Raw genomic sequence first — 16,355 nt, forward strand, 5'->3', positions numbered from 1 at the left:
GTTATAGGATTTCAGATACAGGATCTTACTAATTTGAATATAGTTTTTTTCATTCTGAGTCTACAATAGTTTGTTTCTAAGGTCCACTAATTTACTGATAACCTCGGTCAGAAATGTAATGCAGCTGCCTCTGACACCTCCAAGAACATTCAGAAAATGCTCTCTCTGCTCCAGTTAGAAAATGCCATGGGAATTCCAAGAATAGAAAGCATCCACCAGGGCATTTAGCGCTAGGTTGACAGAACTTGGCTCAGACCTACAATGCAAAAGCACGTCCTCCAACTCTGGTTCTGTACTGTTCTGAGGTGCCTTCAGGTCATTTTTTTCTTTTAAGAAAATGTACAAAATAACTTTATAAGACCCATTAGATGATCTCCAGACAACAACATTTAAACTTCTCTATTTGGCAATGAGAAAGTCAGGATCACCTTTTCAAACCTCATGCTCTGCTGAATCATAATAGGGAACACAGAGGGAAAGCAGTCGGTCTCCAGGTATTGATTTAGGAGGTACACCCCAAGGTACACATCTTGCTTGTCAGGAAGGAACACCCCTGGACAAGAAATCTTAAAAACAAAGAAAAAACAGAGAACAGGGTTTGTTTGGTGTCGTTTTTTAAACGGAGCTCTGGTTTTCCTGAACTCCCACGGCCGCCGTCAACCCCCCCCCCACCACCCCCGCACCCCTTCGCCTGGACCTCCCACACCTCCATCTCCCCCTGTCGTCGCCCTCCTCGAGTAGAAATTCCAGTTTCCTCCCACGTCTCCGCCAGGTGTCACACTCGTCCTCTCGCCGGCTCCTCTCCCCGCCCCTCCGGGAGGGCAGTGCGGAAGCGGAAGAGGCTGCAGGGCCGGGAGCCTCTCGCTAGGCCGGTCGGCTCCTGGGGTCCGTGCCCCCCGCCGCGATGCCGAGCCCCCGGAGGAACGCGGACGGACGCCCGCTGGCCGCCTCCGCCTCGAGCACCAGCAGCCCCGGCAGCCCGGCCCACGGCGGCGGCGGCGGCGGCCGGTTCGAGTTCCAGTCCCTGCTCGGCAGCCGCGCGCCCGGCGCGGACCCCACCTGCGCCCGGCTGCGCGCGTCCGAGAGCCCGGTGCACCGCCGCGGCTCCTTCCCTCTGGCCGGGGCCGGCCCCCCGCAGGCAGCCCCCGCCCCGCTGCCGGAGGAAGACCGCATGGACCTGAACCCGTCCTTCCTGGGCATCGCCCTGCGCTCCCTGCTGGCCATCGACCTGTGGCTGTCCAAGAAGCTGGGGGTGTGCGCCGTTGAGAGCTCGTCCTGGGGTAGCATGCGGCCTCTTATGAAGCTGCTGGAGATCTCGGGACACGGCATCCCCTGGCTCCTGGGGACCCTCTATTGCCTGTCCAGGAGCGACAGCTGGGCCGGGCGCGAGGTGCTCATGAACCTGCTCTTCGCCCTGCTCTTGGACCTGCTGCTGGTGGCCCTGATCAAGGGGCTGGTGCGCAGGCGCCGCCCGGCTCACAACCAGATGGACATGTTTGTCACCCTCTCAGTGGACAAGTACTCCTTCCCCTCGGGCCACGCCACCAGGGCCGCCCTGGTGTCGCGGTTCGTCCTGAACCACTTGGTGCTGGCCATTCCGCTGAGGGTGCTTGTGGTCCTATGGGCCTTCATCGTGGGCTTCTCCAGGGTCATGCTGGGGCGGCACAATGTCACTGACGTGGCTTTTGGCTTTTTTCTGGGCTACACGCAGTACAGCATCGTGGACTATTTCTGGCTTTCGCCCCACAATGCCCCGGTCCTCTTCGTACTGTGGAACCAACAATGACACCATCTCATTCATTTATGGCACCGGGAGATCTGAAGGTTTCCACATGCGATGAAGCCGGCGTAAACCAGCGACAATTCTGCTTCTCCCTCTAAGGACATTTCAGGCTTCGTTTGGGATTTCAGGTGTCATTCCGTCTTGATGGGTTGCTACGCTGGAGAACATGCTGGCCATTATGACCACAGCCATGTTACAGAAAGCAAAAAAAAAAAAAAAAGCCCTCTATTATATATTTATTCAACAACTATTTATATCTCCAGGACAACTGCAAAGAAAACAAGCTGGGGTGATTATAATCCTGCTGTTTTTTAAAAGTTGACAAAAGTAAATTTGGGGTTTTGTAGTCATCCTGTAAGTCAACATACCATTTGTAAAGTGAACTTTGGGAAAAAAAAAAAAAAAAAAACCTATGATTCTGTCAGTATACATGCAGATGAACCACCTACTAATCCTAGTTCTTTTCCTGAGGTAGATTTTAAACAGTATTTTAAAAGTCTAAGACATAGGTTTTTCTCATTTATTCCCTGAAAATCTGTTGCCACAGTGTCTTCTTAATCCTGATTTTCTTGATAAGCTTTCTTAGTATATTGTCTCTTCCATCTTTGTGGATTGGGTAGTGAGAAGAGAGATTACAGTACGTATCTTGCTTTCCTTTCCCTCTACCTCCTCAAAAACTCTTTAAATAGATATTTATTTCCCATCTCTCCAATATTATCTTTATGCATTTAGAGAACAAGCCAAGAACTTAACTTGAAGAAGAAACACTTCAAGGTGGGCATACCTACAGTGCCCACGGAAATGGAAGGATGGGACTATGACCGAATGCTTAATTCTGTTGATGACAAATAGCATGGCATGACAGAGGACCGGAAAGCTGAGGACTCAGGAACTGCAAGTCTGGGGGTGGGCTTACCACATACTATGTCAGTGGGCCAGTATGGTGGGAGATGGGGCTCTGCTGCCCATCATCTCTACTGAATAAACAATAGTGCTCCTCTACTTAGGTAATAGGAAAATAACTTGGTTCTTTGCAGTGCAAGGCCATAAACTTTCTTATATGTATCACAAGGATGACCCTGTATATTAAACTTTTTCATATGGAATTCCATTTCCCCGTATACAGCACACTTTAGTAACAGTATTTAACTTGAAATTCATCAAGGGAGCCCACTGCTATACCAGGCACAAGGTATAACTAACTCCTAAATTTCCCTTTACATTGACCTTCACATTTAAAGCAGTTTATCCATAGGTGCCTCCCCAAATCACAAGACCAAAGATCACCAAATGCAGGATGGACTCTGCTCATTATTCTTTGAGCAGGGAAGACCAAGAAGGGGATGTGCTTTAAATGCTGTCCTACCTGAAAAATAAGAACTTTTGAATTACCTCTGGCACTGGTGTTTTCAGATAATTACAGATTATTTTGACATTTACAGAAAGAGAGGATTATGGCCTTTGTCACGTAGAGGGGCACACTGGAATCTGGAGAATGGTGTGACAAGTGGGCTCTGATTGGGTAGAAGTGTGAGCTTTCTGAGTGTGAGAGGCACACGGAGGAACTCCTCAAAGTAAAATAAAATCACTTGTATTCCCACAACATCCTGAACCCAAGACTACCTCTTCTCTCGCTGAATCAGCCAAACTGTAAAGCTCTAAGTGATTTGCTTTATTGTTTAATCTTAGATCTTTTGTTTTAATCCGGCAATATTCAGGCCAGATCTTTTTGAAAGCAGTATTTCCTTTTGCGGTGTTCACAAGTCTGAATATTGGGAGCTCACAGTTTTATCTTCTGGTTCCTGGTTTTACTTCTGGAATTCCCTGTCTTAGTCGTTGGGGACCTGAGTGCAGGCTTTTAAAGCACAGATCAATTCAAATGATGTCTCTGAAACACTTTAGAGTAGAAAATGATTTTACTGTAAATTAATTGTACACTGAGGAATGCCTTTGAAAAATGAAAATAAAATTAACCAGTAATGTTGAATGAAGTGAGATGAAAACTTTTTCCATTTTTGCCTTGGTGGAAGACCGCTTTATCACTCAGCTTCTCAAGAATTCCTCCCCTCTACTGCAAAATTTTGAGGGTCGGCAGCACTCGATGTAGCACAATTTGATAGAGTCTAGTCCTATTTGCTCTCAGCGAAATGGGACAAATCCAGGACATTTTTGTCTTTCAGAACTGCATGTATCATGAAACCACAGCACTTGTCACTTGTACGGAGGCTCACCAGATTTTCCGTGGCCAAAACTTACTGACACTGTGCTTGTAATCACGGCCGGTAGAGAAGCCCCTATAAGCTGGGAGGCAAAGGTGCATGACAGTCTGTTACCAACTACGGATGGAAGGATTGGAACACAGAAGCTGAATTCAGGGTAGTGACTGACCCCAAACAGGAACAATGTAGTCACTCTGCCACAGCACCTCACTTATGCAGGATTTGGTGGATAATTATAAAACAAGAGTTGACTGACTGACCCCTTTTGGAATTAGCAAGCCAGAGCCATCTCTAGGGGAAATACTTAGAAAATATTCAATTAGGGGATGCCTGGGTGGCTCAGTCGGTTAAGTGTCTGCTTTCGGCTCAGGTCATGATCCCAGGGTTCTGGGATCGAGCCCCACATGGGGCTCCTTGCTCAGTAGGGAGCCTGCTTCTCCCTTTGACTGCCGCTCCCCCTGCTTGTGCTTTCTCGCTCTCTCTGACAAATAAATAAAATATTTTTAAAAAATACATATTCCATTGGTTCACAGAGGTGGCAAGTTATCAGGAAGTGATTGGGCTTTCTGAAATTGAATTCTTCCCTTGTTATTTAAAGGAGGGTTGTTTGGGGTTTTTTTATTATTATTATTATTTCACAAATCTTTATCCTGGGGAAAAAAATAAAATTCTTCTTGGACTTAATGCAGGATTATTCTAAAATAACAGACAATTTTAGGATAAAGCTAACAAACAAGTCCTTTAGGGGGCAAAAATGTTGAAAGAGGTTGGGCTGAATTAAAGGTAAAGAAATCAGGGAAGACCAAGGTAGAGCTCTTAGGGACACAGAGGTACGATCTGCCCCAAAAGATAATGATGATGTGTGTGTCGTGAGGCGGGGAGGAGGTGGTGTACGTGATCGCGACCATTTAGGAACCCTGGGGGAAAGAGTCTGATTTGGAGCGAGGAGTGGAGGTTCGCCGCCTTCTCTTACCGCCCGGATCTGTAGTTCTACCACCACTTCCAGAGGCATCGTTCCCTGCGTGGGCGAAAGGACTGGAATGAAAAGATCCTTTTGTGCTGAGCCTTGGACTGATTTTTCTTAGTGTAGCTCACTCCCTGGGGCAAACGTTTCCAGCAGCTTCCCCTGCCCCCAGCCCCCTCGTCCCCCCATCCGTCCCCACCCCGGACTCAGCCCAGGTTCCCCCTACCCGGACGGGTCTCACAGTGCGGGAGCTGGAGCCAAGGCTTGCAGAAGGCGGAAGCGTGGCGTTGCCATGAACGCTCGAACGCGCCACCTTCCACCTGGAACGCGAGCGAGGCTCGGCGCACGCGCAGTGCCGAAGCGGGCTTCCCGGACTGTGCGCCGGCCGCGGAAGGACCCGGTGCCGCGCTGGTGGCTGGGTTGCAGGATGCTGGGAGAGCTCCAGTTTCCCTTCCCGTCACCTCTCTTTATGGCCCCCGTCAGTATGTTAAAATGTCTACAGGGTCCATTCCGAAAGGGGAATATGATCATTAGCTCCGTTATCATTTAAGTGCTTCCCATGCTGAGTAGCTATGTGATTGCCGAGCCCCGGAATTTCTTTAACAATTCCAATTAATAGAGTAGCCTGTCCCTGAAAGTACTCTCTTGCTTGTGAAATGTTATGTCCTCGTGTTTGGTTTGGAAAACATGGCCTCCGTCAATAATAAGAAACCAACCGTTTCAATCTCAGAATTATCCTTGTATTTTTTTTAATTTTATTTATTTTTGACAGAGAGAGCGCGCACAAGCAGAGGAAGCGGCAGGTAGAGGCAGAGGGAGAAGCAGGCTCCCCGCTGAGCAGGGAGCCCTATGCGGGGCTCGATCCCAGGACTCTGGGATCGTGAACTGAGCCGAAGGCAGATGCTTAACCGTCTGAGCCCCCCAGGCGCCCCTATCCTTGTATTTCTATTTGGCAGTGGAAATATTTGTCCGTCTCTCTTTTCTGACGTTTAGTTAACCTAAGGCAAGCAGGGAATTACGTTATCTCCCAGCGGTTAATCGTTAACAGTGGTTGCCAAAGCCAGGGCCACACGGTAAAAACCATCAGAGGTGGCAGGCAGAGGAAAAGGAAAACTGCATTTTTGTCCATTCACTGTACTTGACAGACCAAAATGAAGGAAAGGAGGAGGGAGTGGCTGCTTCTAGCCAATCTGAAAAATCTGGGAGGGTCAATGCTGTCTCTGGAAAGAAATCTGAAATTGTGATGAGTCATTTATTACTAAACTATTGGAGGTTTCCGCATTTGCAGGAATGCAAGTGCACAAACATGTCCTGAGACAAGAATTAGGCATTCACTTTGGTAATTGGAGTTCCTATGGAAAAGCTCGGTATGATGAAGGAGGGTATATTATGTCCTTACACAACCCCCGTTGCTCTGTATGTCTGCATACCAAGAGGCACATAGGTGTATGCTTGGCTCCCTCCCATATCCAGAGAACTGATTTGTTGGCTCACAACAGCTTGCTGGTACCCAGGCGAGTGCAGGGGTATATGGAAACAGGAGGGCTGTTGACCCTCATAGATAAGTCACCAAAACCAATGCTAAGTCATCAAGGAGAGTAACAGCTAAAACAGATGAATAAATGAGTGGAAGGAGACATAATGAAAGGGAGGAAACAATCTTTATTGAGAAGCTGCAAAGTGCTAGACCCCTTGCATATGCTAATTCATCTCCACAATAACTCTTGGGGGAAGGTATCATCTCTATTTTACAGACGCAAGATCTGAAGCCAGACAGCTTTTTTCCCCCAGGCCACACAGCTAAAGGGAAACAGGACCACACTTGAATCCAGGTGTGCCCTACCACCTCACGGCCCCTGCGGCATAGAAATCCTTGCTTCGTACAGACACACTGTCCCATCCTGTGCTCTTACTAGTCTTAACTGCACTCTCCTTGCTTGGCTCCTCTGGTTGGATACAAGCCCTTTTCTGGTTTCCCTTCAACTCTCTGGCCATTCTTTCTCTCTGTTCATCCTCCTCTACCTGGCTATGCAATGTTTCTAGGTCCTTTACTTACTCTATGCCCTTTACCTATGGTGGCATACAAATACATGGACACAGATCTACATATTTCACCCAGGCCTTTCTTCTGCTCTCCCTGACAAGGAGGAATCTCCTGACTACAAATCCATGTGTCTCTTCTTTGTAGCAACTACCACAATAGCATTTTCACACTTGTTCCTGTGATTGTTGATTATTTGTCTCCATAAACTGTGAGTTCTGCATGGCTAAGAGTTTATATTCTAAATACCTAGCATAGCAGATGCTCAATAAATATCTTTGAAGAGATGTTAAATGCAGAGATGGTCAAGCCAGTCTGTAGCGTTCAACGTATGGGGTTAGGGGGTTCCCTCATGTTAGAGGAGGTCATCAAGAGGACAATGACCATGGGTTGACCCACAAGGTGGACCAGGGCAATTGGAAGCTCCTCACCCCCCTCCACTGTCCTTGAGTGTACATTCTACCCACCATTCTCACAACAGGAGTCGTCTGAAGAACACAGGCCTTGTGACAGCAAAATGCTGTTGAGACCATCTGGATGGTATATGTGAGTGAACCCGGTTAAGTCCTCCAAATAAACTTCTAAGTTTCTGGTGGGTGGGTGCAGAGATCTACTCATCTTGTGGCTGCCTAAGACAAGCCTCCTGTGTAATTTCCCTTGCTTATTAAAACTGTCACCTACTGGGGTGTCTGGGTGGCTCAGTCGTTAAGCATCTGCCTTCACTCAGGTCATGATCCCAGGGTCCTGAGATCGAGCCCCGTATCGGGCTCCCTGCTCGGCAGGAAGCCTGCTTCTCCCTCTCCCGCTCCCCCTGCTTGTGTTCCCTCTCTCACTGTGTCTCTCTCTGTCAAATAAATAAAATCTTAAAAAAAAAACACAAAAAACTGTCACCTACTAATCTTGAGTGGCCTGCCTCTTTCTTCAGTCTCTCACTGTCCTCTACGTCTAGGAGCCAGTTTCAGATTTCACCCAGCGAAGCTCCTGAGTTTAGGAACCAACACCACGTCAGGGCAGACTAAACACGCAGAATGAGAAAAGACCAGGTACAGCTAGTACTGCTAGTCTGCCGTGGAGGTATTAAATGAGTTGATGAGGAGTATTTATGCTCTGTTAATTTCACTCACCATGGTCACTTGAGCTACCATGGAGATGTAAACGTTTCTGCATACACAATGCCTCTGGCCCGTCTTGCAAAGTAGTGAATCATTGAGGCTGCCATGTTGGTGGCAGAAAACAAATCCCACTGACCAACTTCTATTCCCACAGTGTTTTTGCAGTTTAGGCTGGTCAGCAGTGATATCAGCACTACAGAAATGACCCCTCGGCACATCCTGCTCACATCCTGTCCACTGGCAAAAAAAAAAAAAAAAATGGTCCATGTCCCACATGGGAATTTTCCAAAGAGTTAATTAGCAAAGAACAAAAGTGTAACAGTCAGATAATTACGGTTGCAAATTTTCCATTTAACCAAAAACATGAATGATAAGACACTAAATTGTAAACATTCCTCAAATAATGTAGAAAGGAGTGCTCATGTGAAGGAGGAAACTATTTAAAAAGAGAGAAGGCTCTAATGGCTTAAAACAAGACAAATTTATCATTTATTATTTTTCGTTTTGTGGGTCAGAAATCCAACACAGACTTCGCTGGGCTAAAAGCAAAGCTAAAAGCAGGGCTGCATTCTTTGCCTTGTTGCTTTCTTTGTTTTTCCAGTTTCTAAGGGTCACCTGCATTCCTTGGCTCCTAGCTCCCTTCCTCCAACTTCAAAGCCGGCAAATTTGAGCCAAGTCCTTATCACACTGCCATGTCATTGGTTCTCTCTTTAGGGATCTTTGTGATTACAACTGGCCCATCCAGATAACCCAGGATCATTTCCCTATCTTAAGGTCAGCTGATTAGCAACTCTAATTCCATCTGTAATGTTAATTCCCCTTTGCCACAGAAGGTAACATATTCAAAGGTTCCAGGAATTAGGACATGGATAGGCTCTTTTTCTGCCTACCACATGTAACCTCTCTAGAGAGCAACTTGTTAACATCTATCAAAATTTTTCATTTGACTCAGCAATTCCACTGCTAGGAATGGGTGTGTATGAATATACTTTCACACATACACAAAAATACATGCTGCAGCATTATTTGTAGTTTAAAAAGATACTGGGGCAGGGGGGTGGGGGTGCCTGGGTGGTATAGTGGGTAAAGCGATCACCTCTTGGTTTCAGCTCAGGTCGTGATCTCAAGATCCTGAGATTGAGCCCTGTATCGGGCTCCCTGCTTAGCACGGAGTCTGCTTAAGACTGTCTCTCCTTGGGGCACCTGGGTGGCTCAGATGGTTGGGCATCTGCCTTCGGCTCAGGTCGGCTCAGGTCATGATCTCAGGGATCCTGGGATCGAGCCCCGCATCGGGCTCCCTGCTTGGCGGGGAGCCTGCTTCTCTCTCTCCCTCTACTGTTCACCCTGCTTGTGCTCTCTCGCTCTCTCTGTCAAATAAATAACATCCTTAAAAAAAAAAAAAAAAGACTCTCTCCTTTTCCTTCTGCCCCCCCAAAATTAATAAATAAATCTAAAAAAAAAAAAAAGAAGGTACTGGGGACACCTGGCTGGCTCAGTCACTGGAACGTGCAACTCTTGATCTCTGGGTTGTAAGTTCAAGCCCCACATTGGGTGTAGAATTTACTTTAAAAAATAAATAAATAATAACATTTTTAAAAAAATTTAAAAAGATACTGGAAACCACCTAAATGTTCATTAAGTAGGGGCAGATTCAATCAATTATGCTTAAGCCTTAAGATGGAACACTATGTGGGGCGCCTGGGTGGCTCAGTCTTTAAGCGTCTGCCTCCAGCTCAGGTCATAATCCCAGGGTCCCCACATCGGGCTCCCTGCTCTGCAAGGAGCCTGCTTCTCCCTCTCCCACTCCCCCTGCTTGTGTTCCCTCTCTTGCTGTGTCTCTCTCTGTCAAACAAATAAATAAAATCTTAAAAAAAAAAGATGGAACACTATGCAGCATGGAAAATGAATAAAGCAGAGCTGTACATCATAGCAACAAATACTCTCTAAAATATAGGACTAATGGGGGCAAAAAGCATGGAACAAAAAAATGTGGAAGTATGCTGCCACTTGGAAGAGACAGGGGATATGATATGTGCATACATGCTCAGAATATTCCTCAGAGGATACACTAGAAACTGTTAATAGTGGGTTCTTCGGAGGAGGGGCCCTAGAGCAGAGAGAAGAAACTTCCTTTTCATTGAATATCCTTAGGTACTTTTTGAATATTTTTGCCAAGTATTTGCATTATCTAGTCCAAATAGGAAAACAAATTAAAACAAGTAGAAAACAGGGGTGCCTGGGTGGCTCAGTCGTTAAGCGTCTGCCTTCGGCTCAGGTCATGGTCCCAGGGTCCTGGGATCGAGCCCCACAACGGGCTCCCTGCTCAGCGGGAAGCCTGCTTCTCCCTCTCCCGCTCCTCCTGCTTGTGTTTCCTCTCTCACTGTCTCTCTCTCTGTCAAATAAATAAATAAAATCTTCAAAAAAAAATAAAAAATAAAACAAGTAGAAAACATAAAACAATAAAAAGGCTAAATCTGGGTAACTAGGGAGGACCAGGCACTGGATTCTTGAGCTTTTTGGGGCAGCATCCTATATACTGCATGCCTTGAAAATACCCTTGCAAGTGTGGTTGCTTTTCTGCTCCCAGTGCAGTGTGTCTTATCCCATGACCCCTGGCCGTCTCAGGGGTCCTAAAGCCCCTGAAATGATAGCAACGTTTCCTGCATGTGTATATGGGCATTTTTCTGGGAAGAGAGGCTGTCGTTTTCACCAGAGTCTGGAAGGGATAGAGTTAGTCAAACCAAGTTTTAGAACCACTGTCCTGCCCTCTATCCTGACATCAGTTCCTTTCTACAGTACAAAGAAAGGCCACCTGGGTGATCTGACAAAGCAGAAGGTAAGGAAAGAGGGGCTATTCTCTGCAGCACTTTCATGCCCACTTACTAGAGCAAATTGTCTCTCCAAGGGAAGCTGTATTCAATAGTAAGTGAAAAAGACCTCAAGGTCCTGTTCTGGGCCATTAGTTTATGTCTGGACTCAGACTCATTTTTAGGCCTACAATCTTTTGAGACAGTGAATTATTCATTAGCAAATGTGAACAACACCAGCAGATTGAGTTTCCGAAGTAAGCTGTTCATTAGCATTTGTGAGATGGCTGAAAAGAAAAAAAAAAAAAGATCCAAGTACAGGAAACAATCTGGATTATTCCAGCAATGATGCATTTTCAGATCACTGATTTTTCTTAAAGATTTTTATTTATTTATTCGGGAAAGAGCGAGTGAGCAGGAGCAGGGGGAGGGGCAGAGGGAGAAGCAGACTACCCACTGAGGAGGAGCCCGATGTGGGGCTTGATCCCAGGAACCTGGGATCATGACCTGAGCTGAAGGCAGATGCCCAACTGACTGAGCCACCCAGGCGCCTTGATTTTTTTTTTTTTTTAAAGCACAGACCCAGGGGCACCTCAGTTTCAGCTCGGGTTGTGATGTGGGGGTCGTGGGATCAAGCCCCACATGGAGGCCTCTGTTGGGCTCTGCGCTGGGCATGCAGTCTGCTTGTCCCTCTTCCTCTACTCCGCCCTTCAATCACTCTCTCTCTCAAATAATTTTTTTTTAAAAAAGCACAGGCCTAGCCTTGAGACCCAAGAAATAATCGTTTTATATAGGCCTTCTCCAAAATCTTTCTCTGAAATGTTAACAGTTTAGTTTCCAACAGTTTGATATACAGAAAAGTTTACCTTTCTAACTTTTACTATGAATGTATAAAAAAGCTCAGTGAACAATGCTGGACTCTTGATTCTCATAAACTGCATAAAGATGAAGTTTATATTTTTTAAAAAGTTAATGAACCCACTGATTAAACTTAACATCACTAAAGGTGGCATCCTGTCTCCCTATGTGATTCACAAAAGGACCTAAGAAACACTTATGCCAAAAAGGTAAGGTTGAATCTAATCAAGCCACTCGAGCTGCACTGTTTAATAAGATAGCTGCATATAGCTACTTAAATTTAAATTAACTAAAACTAAATAAAATAAAAAATTCAGTTCCTCATTCACACCAGTCACATTTAAAGTGTTCAATAGCCACATGTGGCTAGTGGCTACAAGACTGGGTACGGCAAGTAGAATATTTCCATCGTCACAGAAACTTGTATTGAACAGTGTTGCTCTAGAGCTAACTTCACTTAAAGGAAATATGGAGGATGGAGAAACATGTCCGTGACACCACAAAGAAGCAAACAGACGTACCGGAATGTGCGGCATTCTATAGAACAACTGACCCAGTTAGTCTGCAACCAGTCGGTGACGTTAAGGAAAAAAAAAAGGGGGGAAAGGGTCAGGGAAAATGCTCTATATTAAACAATACTTCAGAAATCTAACAACCAAATGTAATATGTAATATGTAGCTATCATTGGGACAGGACCTTGATTCAAACAAACCAACTTAACAGAATATTTGAGAGTATTGGGGAAATTTGATTGTGATATGGGCATTAGATAATACCAAGCGATTAATTTTGATAGGTATGATAATGTCCTTGTGTTTATGCAAGGCAAATATCAACCTTGTTTAGATATATGTTTACATATTAAAATATGTAGTAGTAAAATGACCTGATGTCTAAGATTTTGTTTTCAAATGCTGCAACAAATGAATAAAAAGAATGGATAAGGCAAATGTAGCAAAATCTTCGTAACTGTTGATCTGGGTGATGGATATATGGTGTCTATTATAATTCTATACTTTCATGTATAAACATATTCATAATAACAATTTAAAAATATTTAACATAGGGCGCCTGGGTGGCTCAGTCGTTAAGCGTCTGCCTTCGGCTCAGGTCATGATCCCGGGGTCCTGGGATCGAGTCCCACATCGGGCTCCCTGCTCAGCAGGAAGCCTGCTTCTCCCTCTCCCACTCCCCCTGCTTGTGTTCCTGCTCTCGCTGTCTCTCTGTCAAATAAATAAATAAAATCTTTAAAAAAAAATTTAACGGGGCGCCTGGGTGGCTCAGTCGTTAAGCGTCTGCCTTCGGCTCAAGTCATGATCCCAGGGTCCTGGGATCGAGCCCCGCATCAGGCTCCCTGCTCGGCAGGAAGCCTGCTTCTCCCTCTCCCACTCCCCCTGCTTGTGTTCCCGCTCTCACTGTGTCTGTCTCTGTCAAATAAATAAATAAAATCTTAAAAAAATAAAATAAAATAAAATAAAATAAAATTTAACATGTACTTAAATAAGAAAAGCAATCATGGCCTTATGTGAACCTCCTTCTGTCCTAAAATAGCCCATCAAGAGGACTTTTAGTAGTATCACTATGAAATGCCCTTCAGTGGAATTCTTATAGACACTTAAAGAGAAAACACGGTGGATCTATTTACCTCAAATGCAGATTAAGAAAATTATTGAGATACATAATACTTTCCAAGTGATTCAGAGGGAAACTCACTTAAGGAAAAAAGAAGCACCGTATTATAAGAATAGTGGCCTCTGCATGAATATCCAAAACAGGAGCTGTCAATCTGAGTATTTCTTTTAAGTGCTCATACTTCTCCAGAATTTTCCCCAAGTATCAGGAAAGCATCCAAGGAAGGAATTAAATTGCAGTTGAACAGCTTTTAACAATCTTGAAGTCATTTGAGATCTGGACTCACGCATGCGATCTATTTCACAAACTTTATTAGAGTTTATGAGTCAGACTCATATGTTACTCTGGCTTCTACTTTGATTCACTGGCTTTTGTAGGCTCAATCTTACTTAATACCACACAAACCCTTCCACAAGGACTGCCCTTGGGCGTTCTGGACTACATAGTCCATATCCTTTCATTTTCAAGTAATTTCTACTCAGGAAAAACTAATTTGCTCCTTTGAGTGTCAGCTGACTAATTCTATGGCCATGGGAGCAGTAGGCTAATTATGACCAAAGCAGTTCCCTAGGAATCATATTTATGATCCAATTTAAGAAAGCAGAAAAGAGTCTGATTTAGTTCCAAGACGTAAAAAGTATCCACTGAACTCAAGCGAAGGATTTAGGCCCCAAAGTCAGCAATGGCTAAGATGATGTCATTATATCCACCCTTTATTCTCCTATGAAAATATATCTTTCCATTCCTTTTTCACTCTTTTTTTTTTTTAAGGTTGTTGTCCAAGGTTTATTGAAGCTATTACAGCACAGCAAAAATATTCAAACGGCTCCACGTGGTGTTTTGAAATTCATCCCAAGTGCAGGCTGAGTGACCTGCAGTTTGGACAGACTGCCAAAGTCCAAGAGTTTCAACATTTCCTTAGTGTCAGGATCTCCTGATCCAGGGCAGAGATCTCGGGCATGTAAGTATCCCTCCTTTCTCTCTCCTCCGGCAACCCGATGGAGATTCCTCTCCCTGGGCCCCTCTGAATCCACTTCATCAGGTGTGTGACAAAGCCTGTGATCTTGCTTCGGAGCTTCTTCCTGGGGATGATGGCAATCTCCTCACACACACGCTTGTTGGTGGGGAAGTCATTGCCCAGATGTGTGTAGCACTTCTCAGTGATGACTCAGGCCACCTTCTTCACGGTTTTGGTGCGAACACGACCCATGTTGCAAGGGGAGAGTCCATCTCTTCTGTCTTTATTTAATCCCACACCTTTCCTTTTATCCTTGTTTCCATTCATTCATTCTTTATTCATCCATTCAACACGTATTTATTGAATACGTACCGTGTGCTAGGTACTATTTTAGACAATGGAGGTACAACGGTGAACAAGAAACAGTCTATGCCTCTGTGGGCTCTACATCCTGGGCAGGAGGAAGATAGTAAGTGAACATAAGATAATAACCATATGACAAATACTAGGAAGGAATCCGGGTGTTGGGGGGGAGAGAGAAGTTTATAGGTTGGGGAGGGAATAAGAACCTAATTTAGAGCCAGTGGACAGATAGGCCTCTCTAAGAGGATGACATTTGATCTAAGATCTAAAAAGAAAAGCATGACCGGTAGCAGGGCTTTTAAAGTACTAGAGAAAAGATAGGCCAGTGAAGGGAGCAACAAAATGTAAAGAGCCAGGAGTCAGGGAGGGAACTGATATGTTTGAGAAACGGAAGGAGGCCAGTGAGCATACGAAGAGAGACCTGGGCAGGGGACAGAGGAGGTTAAGAGATGACACTGAAGAGTTGGCTGGCATTAGATAGCATCGGAACTCAAAGTTAGAGCAGACAATGTGATTGCTTACCTAATAGCCATAAGTTCTTCTTCCTTGCTAATGGAGCTCCAGTTTTGCTTGGGTGGCAATGCGTCTCACTTCAGGGAGTGAATCATAATTTATTTAAGCCAATTCTGAACAATGAGATATAAGGGGAAGTCACTGGAAGCTTCTGAGAAACATTTTTATTTCTGATAGTAGAGCCCCAAGTAAATAAAGTTTTTTGCCTCTTCTCTTCCTGTTTGGCTGTTGTCCTGTTTTGATGCAATGTACAGAGCTATGGCAGCCGTCCTGCAACCATAAGCCTGAAGATGAGAGTCAACAGACTTAGGATGGTGGAAAGGATAGAAAGAACTTGAGTCCTTGAGGACATCAACAAACTGCTAAACCAATCCTGAGAACACTGATCTTCACCCTTTTTGCTAAACAGAAAATAATTTTCCTTATGGTTTAAGTTTCTATTAGCTGGGGTTTCTGTTATTTGTGCTGGAAGCATTTAATGGATACAGCAGGGGTGTGGCATGATCTGATTTATATACATATATTTTTAAGTCTCTTTGGTAACTGTGAAGAGATTTGTAATGAGCAAAAATGGAACAGAGACATTGAAGACTACTGTAGTAGACCCGAGGAAGGATCATGGTGTCTGGGCTAGTGAGGAAGCATTACAACTGGAGAGAAGTAGACAGATTCAAGATGTATTTGAGAGTAAAAATAACAAAATTTGCGGATGCCTGTGTGGCTCAAATGGTTGAGCGTCTGCCTTCGGCTCAGGTCATGATTCCAGCGTCCTGGAATCGAGCCCCGCATCAGGCTCCCTGATCCTTGGGGAGCCTGCTTCTCCCTCTCCCTCTGCCTGCCACTCCCCTACTTGTGCTCTCTTGTTCTGTCAGATGAATAGATAAAACCTTTAAAACAACAACAAAATTTACTTTGGTTCAGACATGGGAGAGGAAGGAGGGCGATAAATTAAGGCTGGTCTCTTTTGGGATTGGTGGTGGTGCCATTTATTGATATGGAGAAAATAGGAAGAAGTTTGGGGAAGGATTGGGATCAAGAGGGTTTTTTTGGAAATGTTAAATTTAAAATATGCATTCAAAGAGAGACGTCGGGGGTGCACCACAT

The 16,355-nt window shown here is 44.9% G+C and overlaps 2 protein-coding genes and 1 pseudogene across 11 annotated transcripts in view; 1 reads left to right on the forward strand and 2 right to left on the reverse strand.

The window, feature by feature from the left end:
• Window positions 1–5,300, reverse strand: part of SPATA6L (spermatogenesis associated 6 like) — a 47,402-nt gene extending 42,102 nt beyond the window's left edge. For 5 of the 9 annotated variants that reach the window (XM_027616583.1, XM_027616581.1, XM_027616582.1 and 2 more), the window contains exons 1-2: window positions 4,976–5,126; window positions 429–566 (exon numbers count right to left, since the gene is read on the reverse strand). In XM_027616583.1, coding sequence (XP_027472384.1) covers window positions 429–566; window positions 4,976–5,014 — 177 coding nt within the window. In that variant the 5' untranslated portion in view covers window positions 5,015–5,126. Of the gene's footprint in view, window positions 1–428; window positions 567–706; window positions 827–4,975; window positions 5,127–5,192 lie in introns of those variants that run through there. The other 4 variants (XM_027616587.2, XM_027616585.2, XM_027616588.1 and 1 more) reach the window with 4 other exon arrangements.
• Window positions 826–2,105, forward strand: PLPP6 (phospholipid phosphatase 6). The gene has a single exon (XM_027616590.2). The coding sequence runs from the start codon at window positions 905–907 to the stop codon at window positions 1,784–1,786; it is 882 nt and encodes a 293-aa protein (XP_027472391.1). The 5' UTR covers window positions 826–904; the 3' UTR covers window positions 1,787–2,105.
• An 8,280-nt stretch (window positions 5,301–13,580) lies between the features above and the next one.
• On the reverse strand, window positions 13,581–16,063 carry LOC113935054 (annotated as a pseudogene). The gene is made up of 2 exons (XR_003523879.2): window positions 15,261–16,063; window positions 13,581–14,826 (listed from the first exon to the last, which is right to left on the reverse strand). The product of XR_003523879.2 is annotated as a 40S ribosomal protein S17-like (transcript).
• Between the last annotated feature and the right edge of the window lie 292 nt (window positions 16,064–16,355).

This window comes from Zalophus californianus, chromosome 13 (genome assembly GCF_009762305.2).
Source record: "Zalophus californianus isolate mZalCal1 chromosome 13, mZalCal1.pri.v2, whole genome shotgun sequence".
In the NCBI taxonomy this organism is placed as follows: Eukaryota; Metazoa; Chordata; class Mammalia; order Carnivora; family Otariidae; genus Zalophus; species Zalophus californianus.

Bases quoted from the DNA above. Each gene is read 5' to 3' on its own strand.
- PLPP6 (XM_027616590.2), top strand. From the start codon at position 905: ATGCCGAGCCCCCGGAGGAACGCGGACGGACGCCCGCTGGCCGCCTCC.